Source organism: Mastigoproctus giganteus, chromosome 7 (genome assembly GCF_048544385.1).
Source record: "Mastigoproctus giganteus isolate SK-2022 chromosome 7, ASM4854438v1, whole genome shotgun sequence".
NCBI lineage: Eukaryota > Metazoa > Arthropoda > Arachnida > Uropygi > Thelyphonidae > Mastigoproctus > Mastigoproctus giganteus.
This window is the reverse complement of record NC_143581.1, coordinates 204215504-204237068: the sequence shown is the minus strand read 5'-3', so window position 1 is coordinate 204237068 and position 21565 is coordinate 204215504. Positions and strand designations below refer to the sequence as shown.

At 36.0% G+C, this 21565-nt stretch overlaps 1 protein-coding gene across 3 annotated transcripts in view; it reads right to left on the bottom strand.

Moving 5' to 3' along the window:
* Nucleotides 1–21565, bottom strand: part of LOC150083606 (endoplasmic reticulum-Golgi intermediate compartment protein 3-like) — a 103574-nt gene that overhangs the window by 40143 nt on the left and 41866 nt on the right. For all 3 annotated transcript variants that reach the window (XM_090377378.1, XM_090377377.1, XM_090377379.1), the window contains exons 6-7: nucleotides 12980–13145; nucleotides 7671–7728 (exon numbers count right to left, since the gene is read on the bottom strand). In XM_090377378.1, coding sequence (XP_090233504.1) covers nucleotides 7671–7728; nucleotides 12980–13145 — 224 coding nt within the window. The remainder of the gene's footprint in view (nucleotides 1–7670; nucleotides 7729–12979; nucleotides 13146–21565) is intronic.

Sequence of the window (21565 nt, the reverse complement as noted above, 5' to 3'; positions counted from 1 at the left end):
ATTTATCGAACCTTTTATAAACTACAGGTGACTTACTCTGCAATATGAAATGCACCCCCATATCATTTGGCTGGTAGGGAATTTCACTGTACACACCATACAGTCTGGATGGTATTCTTCACCATGTCCATGGCAAATAGTTTGTCTCCCATCAGAGCCCTGCAGGTTGAATTTCTACTCATCCGAGAAAATAACCGACTTCCACTGCTTGGGGGGTCCATTTGACATGCTCCTTACACCAAATTAATTGGGTGTTTTTCATTTTTTATGTGAGGAGGGGCTTCTTAGGACGACGGGCTACAAGTCCATTTTTGAAGAGACGTCTTCTAACTGTTACTGCACTTGCTACTACTCCTGTATGTTCTTCCCATTCTCTTGTCAGCTCAAATGAAGCTTTCAAAACGAGGTCCTGTTTCGGTGTAGAGACTCTTTTGCATCCAGTTCCTTTTTTCTTATCAGCAGAACCAGTATTCTTGAGTTTTGAAAGAAATCTACTCACTGATGAGTGATTACAAGACACTCTATAAGCAATATGATGGGAAGAACATCCTTCCTCACGTAAAGCAACAATAGCACTTTCTTTGTGGCATCAACTGCATGTAACTGACCATCCTGACACAAGCAAGGAATGACTGCAACTCTTGTAGAGTGTGTTTATGTAGGTGAAGGTAACAGCTGATGCAATATTACACCATCACCTATGCGTGTCAATCTTATCTGATGCAATCTGCAAGAAATATTGCCGTATACTTACGTTGTTATTCGGACGACAATTACAATTTTAAGGGGTGATGCACTTTCTTTAAACACCAGTGTAGTTCTGCTAATTACACTTCTTTGCTACTGATGATAATTCCAGTAGTATATTTAATACTGGTAGAATGTCTAAAGTCTGGCTATCCAAAATCTGAATGACCCAAAGTATACTTTTTTTTTATGAAACTGACCAATTAATTTGATGCAAAATTGCAAAATTTGTTCTTGAATTGTACTAAAGAATTGGTTCGCTGAATTTCATTACATTAAGGTTAAATTTAAACAATATTTAATGTAACACTTTTTTTTTAAAAAACTCCATGAGTAGTTCTGTATCTTTTAACTGCCATAAGTAAACACACTATAGTGTTGCCTACACTGGCTGCCCAATGAAGTCTACAATTTACTAAATTTACTTATTTAATTATTATTCATTTTATTTTTTTGAAAAATTTCATTTGCGTATAAACATGGCTTTACCTTCACTGTAAGTAAAAAACACTTAGGATGAAACATATTATGATCAGTACATCATCTATCAACCTGAGTGATGTTCATGATGTTTTTCCGTACTTCTCTCTCATTGGTCTCTAATAATTTTTGTTGATGATGGTGTTTACTATATTGTTCGAAGAGTGCATTTTGGTTCATGTATCTTTTAACTGCCACTTTGATTCTATAGGCAAAGCAGTTAGAGTTGTCATTCTGTGTATTTATTTGCTTTGAAAATTAATCTTTATTGATACTAAGATGTGACTTGAGGTTTTCTCAACAAATAATATTCACTTGGGACTGATCTGGGGGCTGCACAGAAGTGGTTTAATTGTTCAAATCCACATTTGTAAATTTAAGCAGTTGCAACCTTGAGCTTTATTCATGGGTGCATTGTTATGGAGAAGCAAAACTCAATGACCTAACTTTCCTAAATTGCAGCTTTTAACTCTGGCATAAGACTGGCATAATATTCCCCTGTTATTCTGGCTTCAGGTACAAGTAATCAATTAACACAAAAAATTGCAGCCAACATTTTTCAAACTGATGGTTGGGTTTGAAACATTTTTGGGATTGGATATCCCTTATGCTTCCACAGCATGCTTTCTAATTTGGATTCAGGATCATAGAAATGTAGCCAAATTTCATTACCAGTCACTAAATAGGATAAAAACCCTACCAGAATTAGCAAGAATTAATTTTAAATTCTTTTGGTGACTTCACCCCGTGATGTTTGTGATGAATAAAAAGATTCCATGGAACCCATCTTGCACAACCTTGGAATCATTCCCAAATGATCATGTATTACCATTAAAATGGTTCCATGGGAAATGTTAAGCTTTTTCAAGTTCAGACACTTTAATTCTTCTCTTTTCTATACTTTTTCCCTTCAACAATGGCAACTATTTCAGAACTGATTGCTTCAGATGGCTGACCAGACAGACCATGGATCATGCTCATCTGACACCCATCCTCTTTTGAAGTCTGCTGACCACCTTGAAACAGTAATAGAACTGTGTGACACTTCCACAAACACTAATCATTCTTTCATGGATTTCTTTAGCATTTCTCTCCATTTTGGTCAAAAATATGATTATTGAATGATGCTCAATTTACTGAATATTCATTTTCTTCCACTTACTAACATAAAAAATTTAACTTTAGAAACTGCATAAGACATTGATATGCCAAGTTATTTTATAAGACATCAAAATAACCTCCTATTCAATAATTTATGAGTACATTCTATATACTCTATTCTCAGAACTCTTTGATCATCCCTTGTATTTGCTTATGCTATCGAGACAGTGATAGGTAGGTCAGAAAACTGTTAGCTTGGGAGGGGATTACACAGGATAATAGATTAACAGTAGCCGCTGGCAGAGATAGTAGTAGTAGTGGCATGTGATGCAAAAAAGCATGTATGAGCTTATGCAGCATCAGCCAAAAAAAAAAAAAGAAAAAAAAAAAAACACACACCATTCCATCCAAATGCCTGTCCAGTTCCTCCTTAAATTTATTCAACCTATCAACTTCCACAACGACAGATGGAAGTTTGTTCCAGCAATTAACTACCCACTGGCTAAAGGCAAATTTCTGCACATCTATTCTACATCTGCCTTTTCTTAATTTGAATTTATGCCCCTCTTAGATTCGTAATCTGAACAAGTGGAAGGATCCCATCAGAATTCAGCATGCTCAACCCATTCAAGGCCTTATACACCTCAATCAGATCACCGCACCGGTGCCTAGTCTCCAGCCACTGCAATTTGCAGAACTTAAGCCTCTCTTGGTAAGAGGATCCCTTCATTCCCCTCACCAATCTTGTTGCCCTTCTCTGTACACGCTCAAGTAAATCTACATCCTTCCTAAATTGAGGCCTCCAGACCTGTACGCAGTACTCAAGGCGTGGACTGACCATTGCCTTATACAGAGGGATAATCACCTCCTTTTCCCTGCTAGCAAAATTCCTATATATCATTCACAAAACCCCATGACCTGCCCTGGCAGCCTGTCTGCATTGCTCAGAAAACTTCATATCTGCCTGCACAATTACTCCCAGTTCTTTTTCATTTTCTACCACCTTAAGTGTAGTACCACACAGTTGGTACTTTTCTCTGGGGTTACTTCTACTGATATGCAATACTTTGCATTTGTCAAGGTTAAACTTCAGTTGCTACTTTTTAGCCCATCTGCCCAAATTATCTAGATCCTGTTGCAGTAGCACACTGCCATTAACAACCCTGCCAACCTTTGTATCATCTGCAAACTTCGACATTAAGCCTAATATACCTTCATCAATATCATTGATAAATATACAAAACAACGGTGGACCCAACACCGAACCCTGTGGGACTCCACTAATAACATTATTCCACGAAGAGTAGTACCCATTGATTACCACCCTCTGTCTTCTCCCACTTAACCATCCTTTTATCCATTGTAGCAACTTACCCTTAATACCATTCTGCTCCAATTTGTACAATAGTCTTTCATGCACAAGAGTGTCAAAAGCTTTCCTGAAATCCAAATATATGATATCAAAATTATTTTTTGCATCCAGTTCCTTTGTAACCACATTATAACATCCTATCAAATTGGTCAGACAAGACTTTCCTTTAACAAACCCGTGCTGTGGCTGAATTATTGCTGCAGCCTTGTCTAGATGATCCTGCAATGCATTTTTAACCAGTGACTCCATTATTTTACCCGGAACAGAAGTTAAACTAACTGGTCTGTAATTACTCGTGTCACCCTTCGATCCCCCCCCCTTTGTGAATTGGGGATACATTTGCACATCTCCAGTCCGTGGGAACCTCCCCCGAGTCCAAGGATGCTCTCATAATTATGGCTAAGGGTTTGTTTAGTTGCTTTGCCATCTCCTTTAATATAACTGGATAGATCCCATCCACCCCAGGTGCTTTTCTTATGTTTAACTTCAACAATTTCTCCTCCACTTTGCTCTCAGTTATTACAAAATCATTAAGTATCCTGCTACAATTTGATAACCTTCTGCCATTTTCAAACCTTAATTCCTCATGTGTGAATGTAGATGCAAAATACTCATTCAGTTTTTTTGCTATCTGAGCAGGATCATCAATCGATGAAAGTGATTCTTGCACTGCTTCTATTGGAATGAGCATCAGCCTGGAAAACAAGGTACAGGGGATTTCAGAGACTGCTAGGAGTCATCGTGGAACAAGTAAATACATGGGCTGTGTTAGGGTAACTAAGAATAAGAACAGGTGCATGTATACTTGCATGTACACCAATGTTGGGAGTTCAGTAAATAAATTTGATGTTTTGAAGTGCTTGTCAAGACATCAAAGGCAGATATTGTTGGGTTATCCGAGATGTGGGGTCACACAGATATAAGCAGTGCAGAATTGGAATTTCAAGAGTACAATGTATACAGAAAGGATAGAGAGGACAGGGAGAGAGGAGGGATTAGCTGTTAGTTAAGAAACTAAAATCTAAGGAAATGCATCCAGTTGACATAGATAGAGAGTGCAATGTTGAGTCAGTTTGGTGTGACATAAGCACTGGAAAAGCAAAAATGAGAGTGGGAGTGTGTTATAGGGCCTAACAACTCTAATGAGCTCAAAGAACAATTGAATACAGAAATAGTGGGCCAGTAAATCATAATGTCTAATAATGGGGGATTTTAACTTCATAGATATTGACTGGAACTTGTGGTTGGTCACTCACACACTAGCAAGACTTGAGATTTATTGGACGATTGTTTTCTGCAGCAGCATGTTCGAGGGGCAGCCAGAGAGAGTAATACTCTGAATCTGGTTAACAGCAGTGATTATTCGTGCATTAAGAATTTGCAGATAAAGGAACCACTGGGTGGCAGTGATACACTGTGTACTGATTTGAGATTTACTTAAAGATATTACTACCATCAGAGGTAAAGGGAAGGGTTTTTGCTTTCATAAAGGTGACTATGGTGGTCTGAAACACTTTTTAAATTCTATACAGTGGGACCAATTGATGTTATCAACAGCAAATTCTAAATGGGAAGCACATTAAAAGAATTAATCTTGAAAGCTACTAGGGTTTTCATACCAACTAAGAAATATTGTTCATGGTTTAAACCTAAATGGGTGTCAGATGAACTAATGGACTCGTGGTAAAGAAGAAAAATAGATTAGAAGTGCATATTTTTTATTCTCCATATAAAATATCAGGTGAAACAGAAGCCTATGGTAGATATAAGCTGGTCTGAAATCAAGTCACAAAGGAGGTTAGGCAGGCAAAGGCAGATTACGAAAAATCTTTGGCAAAAGATGCAAAAAGAGTTCTTTACTTATGTAAACTCCAGAAGGAAGGGGATGAATTAGATTTGTCCACTTGATATTGATGGTTCAAATTTTGATGATCCTGCTCAGATAACTGATAAACTGGATGAGTATTTTCATCTACAATCACACAGGAGGAATTCTGTAGGGATTCTGTTAATGGAGGACAAAAGATTATTAAACTCTAACAGGGAGCTTAATTATTTTGTAATAATTGAGAGCAAAGTGGAGGAGAAATTGTTGACGTTAAACATAAGAAAAGCACCTGGGGTGGATGGGATCTATCCAGTTGTATTAAAGGATGCAGCAAAGGAAGTAAGCAAACCCTTAGCCATAATTATGAGAGCATCCTTGGACTCAGTGGAGGTTCCCACTGACTGGAGATGTGCAAATGTATCCCCAATTCACAACGGGGGATCGAAGGGTGACACAAGTAATTACAGACCAGTTAGTTTAACTTCTGTTCTGGGTAAAATAATGGAGTCACTGGTTAAAGATGTATTGCAGGATCATCTAGACAAGACGCAGCAATAATTCAGACACAGCATGGGTTTGTTAAGGGAAAGTCTTGTCTGACAAATTTGATAGGATATTATGATGTGGTTACAAAGGAACTGGATGCAAAAAATAATTTTGATATCATATACGTGGATTTTAAGAAAGCTTTTGATACTGTTGCATATGGAAGACTACTGTATAAAATGGAGCAGTATGGCATTAAGGGCAAATTGCTGCTATGGATAAAGGGATGGCTGAGCGGGAGAAGACAGAGAATGGTAATCAATGGACACTGCTCTTCGTGGACTAATGTTATTAGTGGATTCCCGTACGGTTCAGTGTTGGGCCCATTGTTGTTTTCTGTATTTATTAATGGCATTGTTGAAGGTATATCAGGCTTACTGTCCAAGTTTGTAGACAATACGAAGATTGGCAGGGTTGTTAATGATACTAATAACAGTACACTACTGCAACAGGATCAAGAAAAGTTGAGCAGATGGGCTGAGAGGTGGCATCTGAAGTTCAACATTGACAAATGCAAAGTACTGTATATGACTAGCAGTAACCCCAGAGTAACATATCAACTGTGTGGTACTACATTCAGGGTAGTGGAGAATGAAAGAGACCTGGAGGTAATTTTCCAGTCAGATATGAAGTTTTCTGAGCAGTACAGAAGTCTGCATGAGTAGCTTACAGTGTCTTGCCAATGATATACAGGAAGTTTTCTAACAGGGATTATCCCCTTGTATAAGGCAATGATCAGGCCACACAGTGAGTACTGTAGACAGGTCTGGAGGCCTCATTTTAGGAAGGATGTAGAGCTGCTGCTGGAACAAGTACAAAGAAGGGCAATGACATTGATGAATGGAACAAAGGGTTGCATTTATGAAGAAAGGGTTAAGTTTTGCAAATTACAGTGTCTGGAGACTAGGCACCTACCAGATAATGCAGTTGAGATGTATAAGGCCTTCAATGGTTTGAGCAAGCTCAATGCTGATGGGATTCTTCCTCTTGCCCAAATTAATCACCTAAGGAGACAAATTCAAATTGAGGAAAGACAGTTGTAGAACAGATGTGCGGAAATTTGCCTTTAGCCTGCGGGTGATTGATTGCTGGAACAAACTTCCATCTGTTGATGTAGAAGTTAATAGCTTAAATAAATTCAAAGCAGAACTAGACAAACATTTGTAGTGAATGGATGGGTGAAATGGGGAGGATAGGATTTTTTTTTTTTTTTTTTTTTGATTGATGCTGTTTAAGCTTGCTTTCTTGCATCATATACCTCTACTAATGCTAATATCAGTATGTATGTTCTTTGAGCAATCCATTCTTTTACTCCTTTACGGCTGGTTACTAACAGTTGTTGATTGATGTAAACAATATTTTCTGTGAAACATCATTTATTCTTTAATCACTTCAAAATGTTTTATTTAATTTTTTTTAATTGATGATTAATACACCTTTCTTTCTGCTAACTGACTAATGAACTGGTACTATTACCTACAGAAGGGAAAAAAAGAAAAAAAAAAATTATAATAATAATAATAATCATCATTTTAAAGAAAATATAAAATTTACAGGATACTGAATGAATACAAATTCAAGAAATCAAAAACTCACCATGTACATGATGTTGAGAAAATGTCTTCCCTGGAGCAATATGAAAATTACCAGCAACCTATTAAAAAAACAGTTAATGTAAGTTTAAAATGCAAAAAACTATGATTAATAATGATTACCATGATTATTACTAAACAACTCTGTGTAACAAAATTTCATAAAGGTCCTATTTATCTATAAAATTTAATTATGCTGATTCCAAATATGACCTGAGTTTTTGCACAGTATCAGTCAATAGTTTGCCCAGAAATGAAATAAAAGTAAATATTTAGTGCTATATCAAATATCTCTGTTTTAAGTAAACAGCTCACTAATAAAAAAAAAAAAAAAACACCTTTCAAAATTTACATTTGAATGTGTCTTTTGTGGTCAGTGTGATCAGCTTACAGTCACCCACCATAGTTTCATCCCATCTTCCTTGGTACCTCTTCTCCACTAACTGTATATCCCCATGCTTTTCACTTTTCATTTGGTCAGAAAAAAAAAAAAAAATTAAGTTTGAGTGACATTCTGCCTTCCATATTTCCATAATTTTTGATAAATTTGTCAACCAATTCTTTGTAGTTTTAACTTTTATTAATGTTACCAAGAAAGCTGTTCACTATAAGGTGATACAAATGCCAGGCATTTCACTCAGCATCATTTCAGTCTTCTAGTTTTCATTAAGCTTGCATTTTACTTGGCTTGTGAAGCAATAAATATATCACCTTGCACTTTTGCATCAGACAATTTTGGAAATGTAGACTGTACATCCTCAGGTGTCACCTGAGGATCCAATGCTTTAACAAGTTGTTTTTGACCAGTCTCAGTTTGATATGGAGTAGTGGAAGCAAGGCTTTGTTTCTCAGAACAAAAGGATTGTTTACTACATCATGTTCTAGGCTGCAACTCAGTTCTGTCAGACCATTCTGGGAGAGCAGTCTAATGATGATCTACCCCTGCTGTCCTGGAGGCAGAAAAAGCGAGGGAACTTAGTGAAACTACCTTGCAAACACAGAAGGGACTCCAGCATCTTGAAGTCACTGCAGACTTCCCATATATACTGATCATACTTGATCTTCTCTAACACACACATTTCTATAGTCTTCTTTAATATGAATATTAAAGAAGACTAAAGAAACTCTTCTTTACACACCAGAAATCAGTGGTTGTATATATCCACAGTGAAACAAAAACTGTCTATGAAACGATGCCACCCTTCTGGATTGTGACTAATAGCAATTTCTTCAACAAAACCAATCAAATCAAAACAATAGCACAGGAATTGTGCTATTGTTTTGATTTGAAAAATGTGTATAAGGGACATGTTTTTTTCTGTATGTGGAGATTTGCAGCTGTACTGGATTTGGTTGGACCTAAGTCCCCTACTAAGTCATCTAAGTCTTGCTGATTAAGGAAATGTGGTGCTTCATTTGAACAGGCTTCTGAGGTATAATCATAGTTATCCTGTTTACCAGATTCAATTATCCAATTCTGAAGATTCTCTCTGGAAAAGTATATTGGGAACTGGCAAGCCTTCATTGTGTAGCAAAAGAGCAGTAGAAGATGGGATGTTGCTATACACTATGGCTTTTTGGAAAAAGGGCGACCATACATATTCAAATACATGGATTTGAATATGTTGGCCACAGAGCATGACAACCATGCACCTTAGAAGAGACCCAAATTAAGGTCTGTGAGGCTTTGAGAGGGCATAGCAAGATGAATGAAGGCAAAATTTTCACTTTTATAAAGGTTTCCAGAAGTTTGCTTTTAGCCAGCAAACTGTTGATTACTGGAACAAGCCTCTGCAGGTAGTTAAAACTGACAAAGAAATTCAAAGGTCAAAAGGATAGTTACCTATGTAAGGAAGGAAGAACATAATTAGTCTATTTTCTTATCTACTTTTTATATATCTTTTGTTTTTTGTATCAGATATTAGATTTTATCATTTTTTGATTTATTCTATTCTTTTTATTATTCTATTTTATTATTAATTATTTTTATTTATTTTTTTGCCAATGCAGCAAAAGATTGTGGCTTTATTACCCTGTATGGCTAATACTAATAACTAATGTTACTGCATTTCAATGCACCTCATCCAACAGTTCTACATTCCTCCTGAAATGGGAATTCAAAACTTGTATATAATTCTCACGATGATATACAAGCCACTGTATAAAGGCTTTGCTTTCCTCCACTTTTCTCTTAGTTATCGCAAAATCACTTAACTCCCAGTTATAATCTAGTATACTTCTGGTATTCTCGTCTATCCTTCTAGTGTAACCAAACATAACCAAAGAATTCTTTGCTACCTTTCTTCACATGACCTGAAATGGAAACACTCAAATTCACAAAACCTGAAAATCTGCTAAGGCATTATGAGGAATCTTTGATTCCTCACAATGCCCTAGCTTTTCAAGTATTTTACTCATTTTAGGGAATAAAGCACAATTACAATATAAAAAGAACAAAAATGAGGAGGCATGCTTGATACACATAAACAAAGCTGTGCACATGTAGCAACTGAATAAACAACACTGTAAAGGCAAAAAACACACTATCATGTCACACTAGCTCACATTTTACAAAGCCATTTCTCGAGGACACTACCATAATACAATAGCATTTCTGCTAGTGGAATCTGTCATAAACGGGTAGTAAACTCGATATAATTGCATTTGTGATAATACCAATAGCCGGAATTGTGGGTTTTTACATTACAATGACGAAATGCGTTTCCCCTTCACTGAAATCATATAAAAAACAAATAGATTTTCAGAATCTTCTCTTCGTTCCTATTGCATTGCTTTCAGTTGGGGTGATTCCCCGCAATCGACTGCCACTTCTTGTAAACACAAAGGCAAATCGTGCATAAGCGAATTCAGTTTGTTATATACGACATTGTTCCCCTATTTATAACTCATGTATAGTTATACGAGGACTGACTATACCAATCAGACATATATGAATACATAGAATAAAACATAAAAACATTGCTTATTGTAATCAGTGCTTTGGTTTATTTTTTTTGCCTTACCACAGTTGCAGTAGAAGTGATTATATAATATTCCAATTTGTTCTTGAACTCTGACATGTTGCATGTGGAGTTACTGCTGTTGCTTTGTATAGTTGTTGATAACATTACTCTGTGATAAAAAGTACTATATCTTTATGATAGAAAGTAAAAAAAAGGTAAAGTGCAGCCATTATCAACCCACTGCAGGATGGAAGCCTCTTCAAGAATTCATGATGAGGGAAATGGACCATAATCTGCCACGCTGGTCCATTGCGGGTTGGCAGATTGACCGTATTCAGCAGTCAGGGGCTTGAACCTCGGTCTACTCAAAGAGCGTGTGCTAGTGCACTCCTGCTCCTGACCACTCGACTACGGAGGCCTTTGAATAGAAAGTACTATAACCTTACCAATCTGCCTGTTTCACATTATAGCTTTAACACTTTTCTAATTCTTGATTTAATATTATTTTCTTTATTTGAATGCATTTCCAGAAACATGGCAGTTTCATTTTTATTGATGATTTTCTTGAAGAAATAGTGGACATTCAAATTAAAGTAGTAGTAGCAGTAGTAATGGCAAATGATGTAAGAAAGCAAGCTTATACAGCATCAGACAAAAAAAAAAAAAAAAAAACCCTACACAATTCTTCCTTGAATTTACTCAACCCATCTACTTCCACAGCAACAGGTGAAGCCTGTTCCAACAATCAACCATCCGCTGGCTGAAGGCAAACATCCATACAACTTGAACATTAACATTCAGCTTATTCAATCTATTCAAGTTTAAACACATCAATCAGATCTCCCTGCAGGTGCCTAGTCTTGAGATGCTGCAATTTGCAAAACTGAAGACTTTCTAGGTAAGAGCACCCTTTTGTTTCATTCACCAGTCTGGCTGCCCATTCCAGCAAATCTACATCCTTCCTAAAATGAGGCCTCCAGACCTGTATACAGTACTCAAGATGTGGCCTAACCATGGCCTTATAGAAAGCAATAATCAACTCCTTATCCCTGCTAGCAAAGTTTCTGTAATTTGAATCTAAACATCCTTCTCATAATGTGGATGCATTATAATAAGGTGTCTTTTGGATTACAGAGATGAGCTGGTAATTTTATGTTAATATATATGACGATACATCTCTAAAATATAAAATTAAGGTTATGATTACTTGGAAGACATAACCAGGGCTTGACAAACGCAGTCACTATGGAGACTAAAAAAAATCTGGCTTGGTGTCTAATATTTTACAGATGAGGTTAGCAGCTGTATGGTTTAATTACAGACCGACAGAATCGGATCTAACAGGCAAAAAATTCAGTAGATCGAGTAGGGGTGCCGCAAAATAAAATAAATTACTTAGGGGTGTCATTATTAAAAAAAAGTTGAAAACCACTGTGCTAGACTATAAACCACAGTATGGAATGAATCTTACTGGTTAAAGTTTACTGCATAACTGCAGAATTTTTTTTTTTTTTGTATACAATCGCCCCACAGCTGGCAATTAAATTTTGGCAGTGGCACCCTAGATCTTGAAGAAATTTGTCAGGGCCTGGATATAATTAATGAATAACAATCTATACTAGCAGCATTTATGGAGAGAGAAAATAATTCCTAGATTTTTCTCATTTTTCACTCTAATTAAAATAAAAATTAAATAGCTTCTTTTCTACACTTCAGTGAAGAACACATATTTAATGTTTTAAATTTTAAGATAAGCCACACTGTTTATTCGATATTTTGATAATTTTTCATGCATCGATTACTTTTGTCACAGTGCTCAAGCTCACTTGATAAAATGGTCATTTTTTAAAAATTGTTTTTAATCATGTGTTAACATCTCTACAAGTGTATACTTACAGTTTCTAAGGCATGTTGTGAGAGCTTAAAAACTAGGAATACTCATGGAGCTCCCTCTCTCTCCCTCTCCCTCTCCAACTGACAACAGAGGCCTTTAGGAATTCCTCCACTCTCTTTGATCAGATTTGAACCCAGATCTCTCCAAAAAAATTTTTTTTGCTGTAAGGTACTTACAACTGTCATGGAGAATACTAAGTTTATATGTATATCTGCATTTCATTACAAACTGCTAGATGTACCATATCAGTAACAAGTAATCTTTTTTTTTTTATTTGCCATACCTTTTACAGCTCAAAAAATATAAAATGTCAAAAAAAAAACCTTGGAAAGTAGAAGAAATATTTAAGCTAATTCATGATAAGTATAATAATATGAAATTTCTTACTGTGTAAAAGTTATTTATTTATAATGTATTTCTAAATTTTCACTTCATGAAAACGAAAAAAGTCTATACCCTATTCACTTCAAGGTAACCAAATATTTGACAACCTTCCTTGTCTACTGATTTAAACCTTTCATTCCACTTTTCTCTTTTACACTGGGCAACGTTTTCTGGATTTGGTACAGCCCATCCTCTAATTCTGTATGCTTCTTGTACATCATCACATGTATTACAACACCTAAATCAGAAAAAAACGACAATCAGTACATACACAGGGTGTTTTCATAACAGTGGGCCATACTTTTGAGATTGATTTGGAGCCTTAAAAACAATGAAGAAAGTTCTTATGTCAAATTATGGAACTATGGCTTTTTATTATCTTTAACCACTGAAAACTCCATAGCCATTTTTTAAAATTCAAACAGCCGTAACTCTGTAGCCATTCAGGACTCGACATGTTTATATAAACTTTTTCATTGTTTTCATGTCCTAAATTGATCCTGAAAGTGCAACCACATGTTATTGAAACACCGTATACAATTAAATCAATCTACAGGATGAAATTACTACAGGAAGAGGAAGAAGGGGAGAAAAAATATACTACGTGCCATGCCAACTTACCAATCAATTATTTAAATACTGTATAAGGAATTGATTTAGAATAAACTTCATTTGCCTGCTTAAAGCATAAAGAAGAATATAGTAATAGTAATTGTGGTATGTGATGCAAGAAAGCAAGTGTACGAGCTTATGTAGCATCAGCCAAGAAAAAAAATTCACACAACCATTCCCTCATATTCAGTGCTGAGCCTACTGTTAATTTCAACGTTTATTAATGATACTGATGAAGGTAGGAGTAGTAGTAGTGGCATGAAAGCAAGTGTATGAGCTTATGTAGCATCACCCAAAAAAAAAAAAAAAAAAATTACAAACCAATTCCATCTATATGTTTGTCCAGTTCCTCCTTAAATTTATTTATCCTATCAATTTCCACAACAACAACAGATGGAAGTTTGTTCCAGTAATTAACCACCTGCTGGCTAAAGGCAAATTCAGCATGCTCAACCCATTCAAAGCCTTATACACCTCAATCAGATCACCTCGCAGGTGCCCCGTCTCCAGCCACTGCAATTTGCAGAACTTAAGCCTCTCTTAGTAAGAGGATCCCTTCATTCCCCTCACCAATCTTGTTGCCCTTCTCTGTACACGCTCAAGCAAATCTTTCCTAAAATGAGGCCTCTAGACCTGTATGCAGTGGCATGGCCTGACAAAATTCCTGTATATCATTGACAAAACCCCACGACCTGCTCTGGCAGCCTGTCTGCATTGCTCAGAAAACTTCATTCTGACTGCATAATTACTCCTAGGCCTTTTTCATTTTCTACCACCCTAAGTGTAGTACCACACAGTTGGTATGTTCGTCTGAGGTTACTTCTACCATATGCAGTACTTTGCATTTGTCAATGTTAAAATTCAGTTGCCACTTCTCAAGCCCACCTTCCAAAATTTTCTAGATCCTGTTGCAGTAGCACACTGCCATTACTGTCATTAATAACCCTGCCAACCATTGTATCATCTGCAAACTTTGACACTAAGCCTGATATAGCTTCATCAATATCATTGATAAATATACAAAACAACAGGGGACTCAATGCCGAACCCTGTGGGACTCCACTAATAACATTAGTCCACAAAGAGCAGCACCCATTGATTACCACCCTCTGTCTTCCCCCACTCAACCATCCTTTTATCCATTGTAGCAACTTACCTTAATACCATTCTGCTCCAATTTGTACAGTAGTCTTTCATATGCAACAGTGTCGAAAGCTTTCCTGAAATCCAAGTATATGATATCAAAATTATTTTTTTGCATCCAATTCCTTTGTAACCACATCATAATATCCAATCAAATTTGTCAGACAAGACTATCCCTTAACAAACCCATGCTGTGTCTGAATTATTGCTGCAGTCTTGTCTAGATGACCCTGCAATGTATCTTTAACCAGTGACTCCATTATTTTACCCGCAACAGAAGTTAAACTAACTGGTCTGTAATTACTCGTGTCACCCTTCGATCCCCCTTTGTGAATTGGAGAAACATTTGCACATCTCCAGTCCATGGGGACCTCCCCTGAGTCCAAGGATGCTCTCATAATTATGGCTAAGGGTTTGCTTACTTCCTTTGCCGCCTCCTTTAATATAATTGGATAGATCCCATCCACCCCAGGTACCTTTATGTTTAACTTCAACAATTTCTCCTGCACTTTGCTCTTTTATTACAAAATCATTAAGCACCCTGCTACAATTTGATAACCTTCTGGCATTTTCTATCATTAATAACTCCTCATGGGGGAATGTAGATGCAAAATACTCATTCAGTTTGAGCAGGATCATCAACAATCGAACCATTAATATCAAGTGGACTAATCTGATTCATCCCCTTCCTTTTAGAGTTTATATAAGTAAAGAAATCCTTGCTGTTTTTCTTAGCATCCTTTGCCAAAGATTTTCCGTAATCTGCTTTTGCTTGCCTAATCTCCTTTTTGACTTTATTACAGACTAGCTTATATCTGCCATAGGTTTCTGTGTCGCCTGAAAAATGCATGCCATGCATTTTTCTTCTCTGCCACAAGTTTCATTAGTTCATTTGACAACCATTTAGGCCTAAACCTTGAACAATATTTCTTAATAGGTGTGAAACGTTTAGTAGCTTCCATGATTAATTCCTTGAATGCTTCCCAATTAGAATTTACTGTTTGTAACATCGTCGGTTGATCCCACTGTACAGAATTTAAAAACTGTCTGAGACCGCTGTACTCACCTTTACAGAAGCAAAAACCCTTTCCTTTACCCCTGATGGTAATTATATCTTTAAATAAATCCCACATCAGTACACCGTGATCACTGCCACTTAGTGGTTTCTTTATCTGCAAATTCTTAGTACACGAATGATCACTGTTGATAACCAGATCAAGAGTATTAGCCTCTCTGGTTGCCTCTCGAACATGCTGCTGCAGAAAACAATCATCCAATAAATCCACAAAAGTCTTACTAGTGTGCGAGTGACCAACCCACAAGTTCCAGTCAATATCTGGGATGTTAAAATCCCCCATTATAATATTACATTCTGATTTACTAGCCCACTCTATTTCTCTGTACAATTGTTCATTGTACTCATTCGAGTCATTGGCAAGGTGTAGGCATGAACCAAAATGGGCTATGGGTGCACATCTCTCTGAACTATATTTTTAACTTGCTTGTAATATAATAAGAGGAGTTTACACCTCAATATAGTACGTAGAACACTTCAATATGATACTCTCCAGAAATTAAAACAAAAAAAATCGAAAAAATTACATTAGAGTTTATTTTTTTACTCTAATGTAATTTTTAGATTTTTTTGTTTTAATTTCTGGAGAGTATCATATGGAAGTGTTCTACGTACTATATTGAGGTGAACTCCTCTTATTATTTTACAAATATTAATATCAACGTAGAACGTATTGAGCATTACAGCTCTGATTCATGCTATCTAATTTTTAACTTGCGGAAGTGTATTTATTTTAAAAATAAACTGCTGGTCTCATTCTTTGCAAGCAGTTTTTTTAAATTAAGAAATTGTATAAACTACAATCGAACCATTAATACCAAAATTGTATAACTGACTATATCATTATAAAAATAATCTTAAATAACTAGCTGAAGATATAAGGGTTTCCAGAAGATTTTAAGAATGGAAGTGATCATCTCCAACTAGAAAATTAAAAATGATAATTTGTTCCAAAAATTACAGGTATAAAACAAGTGTTAAAATGATTTTATAAAATATTAGTATTAAAACAAAAATCAAAAAGTTCTTATATATGCCAGCAACTATAATTATCAAAACCTTGCTCAAAAGCTAAATGGCATCCTGATGCTAACATGGTTTTAGATGAAAATTGGAAAAAAAAAAAATTTAGAAAAACTTAAGTGAACCTTTTCTCTATGTTTTTGAATTTCTTAAAAAGACAGGAAATTCAAGAACATTATAGTAAGACCCTCATATCCGTGGGGTATATGTTCCAAGCCATACCATGGATGGCTGAAACCATGGATATAAGCAAACACCTGCTGACCCCATATATAACGTTATTTTCTTGTACATATATACATGTAATAAAGTCTAATTGATGAATTAAACACACAGTAAGACATTACCAACATTAAATATGGTAATAATAAAGTACAGCAGACTCTCTATTTGCCGGGATTGGATTAACCAAACGGGACACTTCAAGACTCCAAATTAAAAAAAACAACCAGAAATCATAAAATTCAAGTACTAACTAGAATAGGTATAAACAGATATTTTGCAAGTCGTAAATAAGCAACTTGTAAGAACCAGCATTATAAGTAGTCATTGGGAGGGTATTGTACATATTATCTTGCAACCCCCCCTGTCTTCACTGTCTTTCGATGCTTCGAGATGCACCTCAATATTTTTCTGTATTTTTTCTTGAATCTTGATATTATTTTCATCCAAGAAGCTTTTTGTAAGAGGGAAGCAATCAATATCTTCCTTTTCCATGCACTCCAACCAATACATAAGTTTCCTTTTGAAAGAAGACACTTTGGCGTTTGCATCAAAAACTGTGGCTGTTTTTGTTGTTATTTGGTTTTTAGGAGCATTAGCAACCAAGGCCATTTTGCTCCGGGGATATGCGGTGGTCATTCCCTGACCTTTCCGCATCCTCCATATTTGGTGTTCACGGGCTCAAACCCCGGTCTAATCAAGAAGCGTGTGCTACACACTGCTGCTGCTCCTGCCCACCCGGATACGCCGTGGCTGTTTTTCCTTACTACAATAATTTTGAAGCTAATGGCAGCAAAATGACTGAACGTCGTCTGCTAGAGAATGCACAAAATTCAACTTGGCAAATTTTTATTCAGAATGCGATTTCTAGTTTTCTAATTCTTTAATTTCATTCAATTTTTAGCTATTTTATTTTCCTGGAGCAGCTGCGGAGCCGTAAGGGCTCTGCGGAGCACAAGTTGGGAAGCACTGCTCTAAAGAACTGTTATAATGTTAGTGACCAAACCATATGCAACATTGTAAAAAATAAAGGGAAGCATTGTATTCAACACGTGAGTAGTAACTGAATCAGCGGATACAGGGTCACAACTGTATAATGTACCCAAGAAGTTACAGAGATAACTAGGAAAATAAAAATAAGATAATTTTGCTATTTTTTTCACTGAAAAAAATAAAAGAACATAAATTACTGATAAAGCTGAGTGTTGGAGCTTTAAGAATTGGATCATTATTATATCTGAATGATATTTGTTCGTGGTTTTATCAGCGCGGCTGTGTATTATTATAAAGCACCATAGCCATTATTATTAAATTTAAAGTGTAGTACTGGGAAGAAGTACAGAGGATCCATTAGACACATGTTATATCTGGGGTAAATATTTAGGCTCTAAGATTAAAATAACAGTTTCACGGTTAGCATGTTCGAAGAATGTAGAAGATTATGCAGCAGTTAATGCCATATGAAAGGAGTGTAAATTTGAAATATGTTTATGGTAAGGAAACGGTGCACGCTTTATGGTTTGAGAGAAAATTATTTTAAAATATATTCGACATAATTCATTGGAAATATTGAACATTAATTAGAGATTGAAGAAGGAAGAAGCGGGATAATAGCGTCACCTTATGAATAAATTCATTGACTGAAGATATAATAACTACCTGTGTGAATCTAATGAATAACATATCCATTTATGTACATAGATGACCTCTGGAAACCAGGAGAAAACCAGTTGTAATCAGCCTTCTGCACTAAGCAGGCTCTGCTGTAGTCACCTTTCCTCTTCAAGAGCAACTCATGGGATGCATGATGATTCTTCCAATGATTAAAGCTCCTTTCAAAATTGGCCATGTGGTAGGCAATGTCATACCACCACATTATCTGATGCCACAGAGACCACAACAAAACCAATTCCAAAAACTGCTGTTAAAGGAAGACCTGCAACTAGGTGCAAGGATGGAATCAGTGAACTTTTGGATATGAAATTTTGTGATGCCACTCGTATAGCACATGATCAATGCAGCTGGAGGAATTTGTTGGTGGCCACAACAGCTCCTAAGGAAACTGTGACTGAAAGAAGAAGACTGTGATATTTCCACTAAGTTGCTGATATCTAACAAAATATTCCAATTAGACCACAGCTTAGAAAAAGGTTGTATATATATAGATCATTTTCAGAAGGAATATTGTATAAAGAAATGATAAGTGTAGGATCACTTTTATGATGGTAGTACTATTACCTAGGAGCGATGCAAGAGTGAGGGATTGTGCCCAAATGGAAATAGAACTGCTGGCATATATGGATGATACTGTGCCATTAAATAGTAACTTTCAAAATCTTCAATAATCTCTGAATAAAACACAAAGGATATAAAAAATTGGCATGAAAATAAGATTACACAAAAATAAAAGTTATGAAAGACAGTAGTTAGAAATCTGCTTTGGGCTCAGAAATACAAATATTAACCAGCAGATTCTTAAACAGGGGTTACCAACTTGCTACAATAAACAGAATTAGGGTACAAGCTAAAGATAGAATTAAAAAAAAAAAAAAAAATACACCAACCAACAATAGTAATATCAAAAAATAACTTTATTTCTATCCCATATGTTGAACAGTGGCACAAACACCTTAACATATAATAAATAACACAGTGCAAAAAAAAGATAGATGATTTTTTACAAAAAATAATTAAATTTTTTAAAAAATTTTTACGTATTGTATGTGTTTTTTTTTATCTGATGAAGTCAGCGAACATGTTGAGTATTAATAAATTGTGTTTGTAAAATGCCCCTTGTGTAGTGTTATATAGTGTATAAAATGTTAACTTGCTTAAACTTTCTATCTTAACTCTTGATTTTTACAACATCAAAATACATTGGTGAGGTTTTTTTTGTTTACTTCTTTTAACACGAAAAAATTTCTGTCCCCCCCATTGTTTCATATTAAACAATTTCAACTGTGTGTGTGTGTGCACGCAATTGGCTTTGCATTAGCAAATGCCTACCCAATACCTTGTGGGCCACCTTTTGCCTGTAATACAGCCTGTACACGTGTTAATGTACACATGACATGTACTCCATAAGATGTTGCAGGGTGTCCTGTGGTAGTACTACATGTGAGTTGCACAGTAATGCCTGCACATTGCCAGGTGGATGGTTGTAGCATCAAACATCCTTTTTTCAATAAGTTCAAACATGCTGAATTGGGTTGAAGTCAGGTTAGCTGGATGGCTATAGGAGGATGGAGAATTCACGGTCATGTTATGTAACCTACTGGGCCTTTTGGCATTACACACTGCCCTGTTGATAGATGCCAGAGTTGTCTGGATACAATACTGTCATCATGAAAGAGTGTACAATGTAAATGATGACAGAAAGGTAGAAGTTCCATCAAGCCGTCGATTAACAGTGATCAGAGGACCCAAGGTATGTCACAAAAACATTCTCCAAACCATAACACAACTGCTTCCCATTTGTTGAATGCCAACAATGCATCCAGGATTCAAACAGGATTCATCAGACCAGGTGACAGAGATCCATATGTCAGTGATTTAGTGTTGGTACTGACATGCTTATGCAAGGCATAGTTTCTGTGTATTGCTTGAGCACCCTTGACAGCTGTTGACTGCCGTAGCTGATATAAAATAATATCTAGTGCATAGTTCATGTAGAAATTGGCCTTGCTTTTCCTACGTTGTACTGGGTGGTAAGCTGGGTGCACTGTACTCCATTGCTGCTGCATTACGAGATGAGATACACAATGCTCACCACAGGAGCACTTGAACATGTTGGCTGTTGTTGAGATATTGGTACTTACACACCCTGCCTCCATGATTATTCCACATTCAAAGCTGGAAAGATCAACCCCCAAACCATTCTTCCTCACAGACACTAAAAATGATTGCCACATGTGCGAATCTATTCCTACACAAGTAGGGTGTTGCTAATGCAAAGCCAACTGTCCAGTCAAAACATTATGACTGCCTAATAGTGGGCATGTCCTTAATAAGGTCTCTGAATGTAATAGTTCAGAGGCCTTATAGAGGACATACTCACTATTATACTTATCCCGTTACTTTGTTCAGCTCCAACGTAGCACTCATTCAGTAACAGCATCATGTGTTCAAGGTATGAATACATGATGCTGTTACGAATGAGTGCTCTATTTCATGAAAAGGATAGGTACACCTAATAAAATAGTCACTTGGTGTACTTATAGAAGTAGATCAAATCTCTGATATTTTGATAGAGTGGTTGGTTATTAGATTATCAGCAAGGGATATTTCAGGCAAACTCAGTCTAGCATTTTTGCATTAACTGGAAAAAAAAAAAATGAATTTCAATGTTCAGTAGTTAATTCATTTAATCTTAAACATTATTCCTAGTGAAAAGCTTTTTCATTCCTTTATTTTTTCCAAAATAATAACAAAAAAAAAAAAAAAAAGTATTCACAGTGGGAGTTCATCCATCTATCCACAAATGGTATGTAATTATTGAACTCGCCGATTTGAAGAAACAAGTATTACAACATAATGAATTATGTTGTGAATATCTAGTTGAGTTAAAACCTGCATTGGCATTG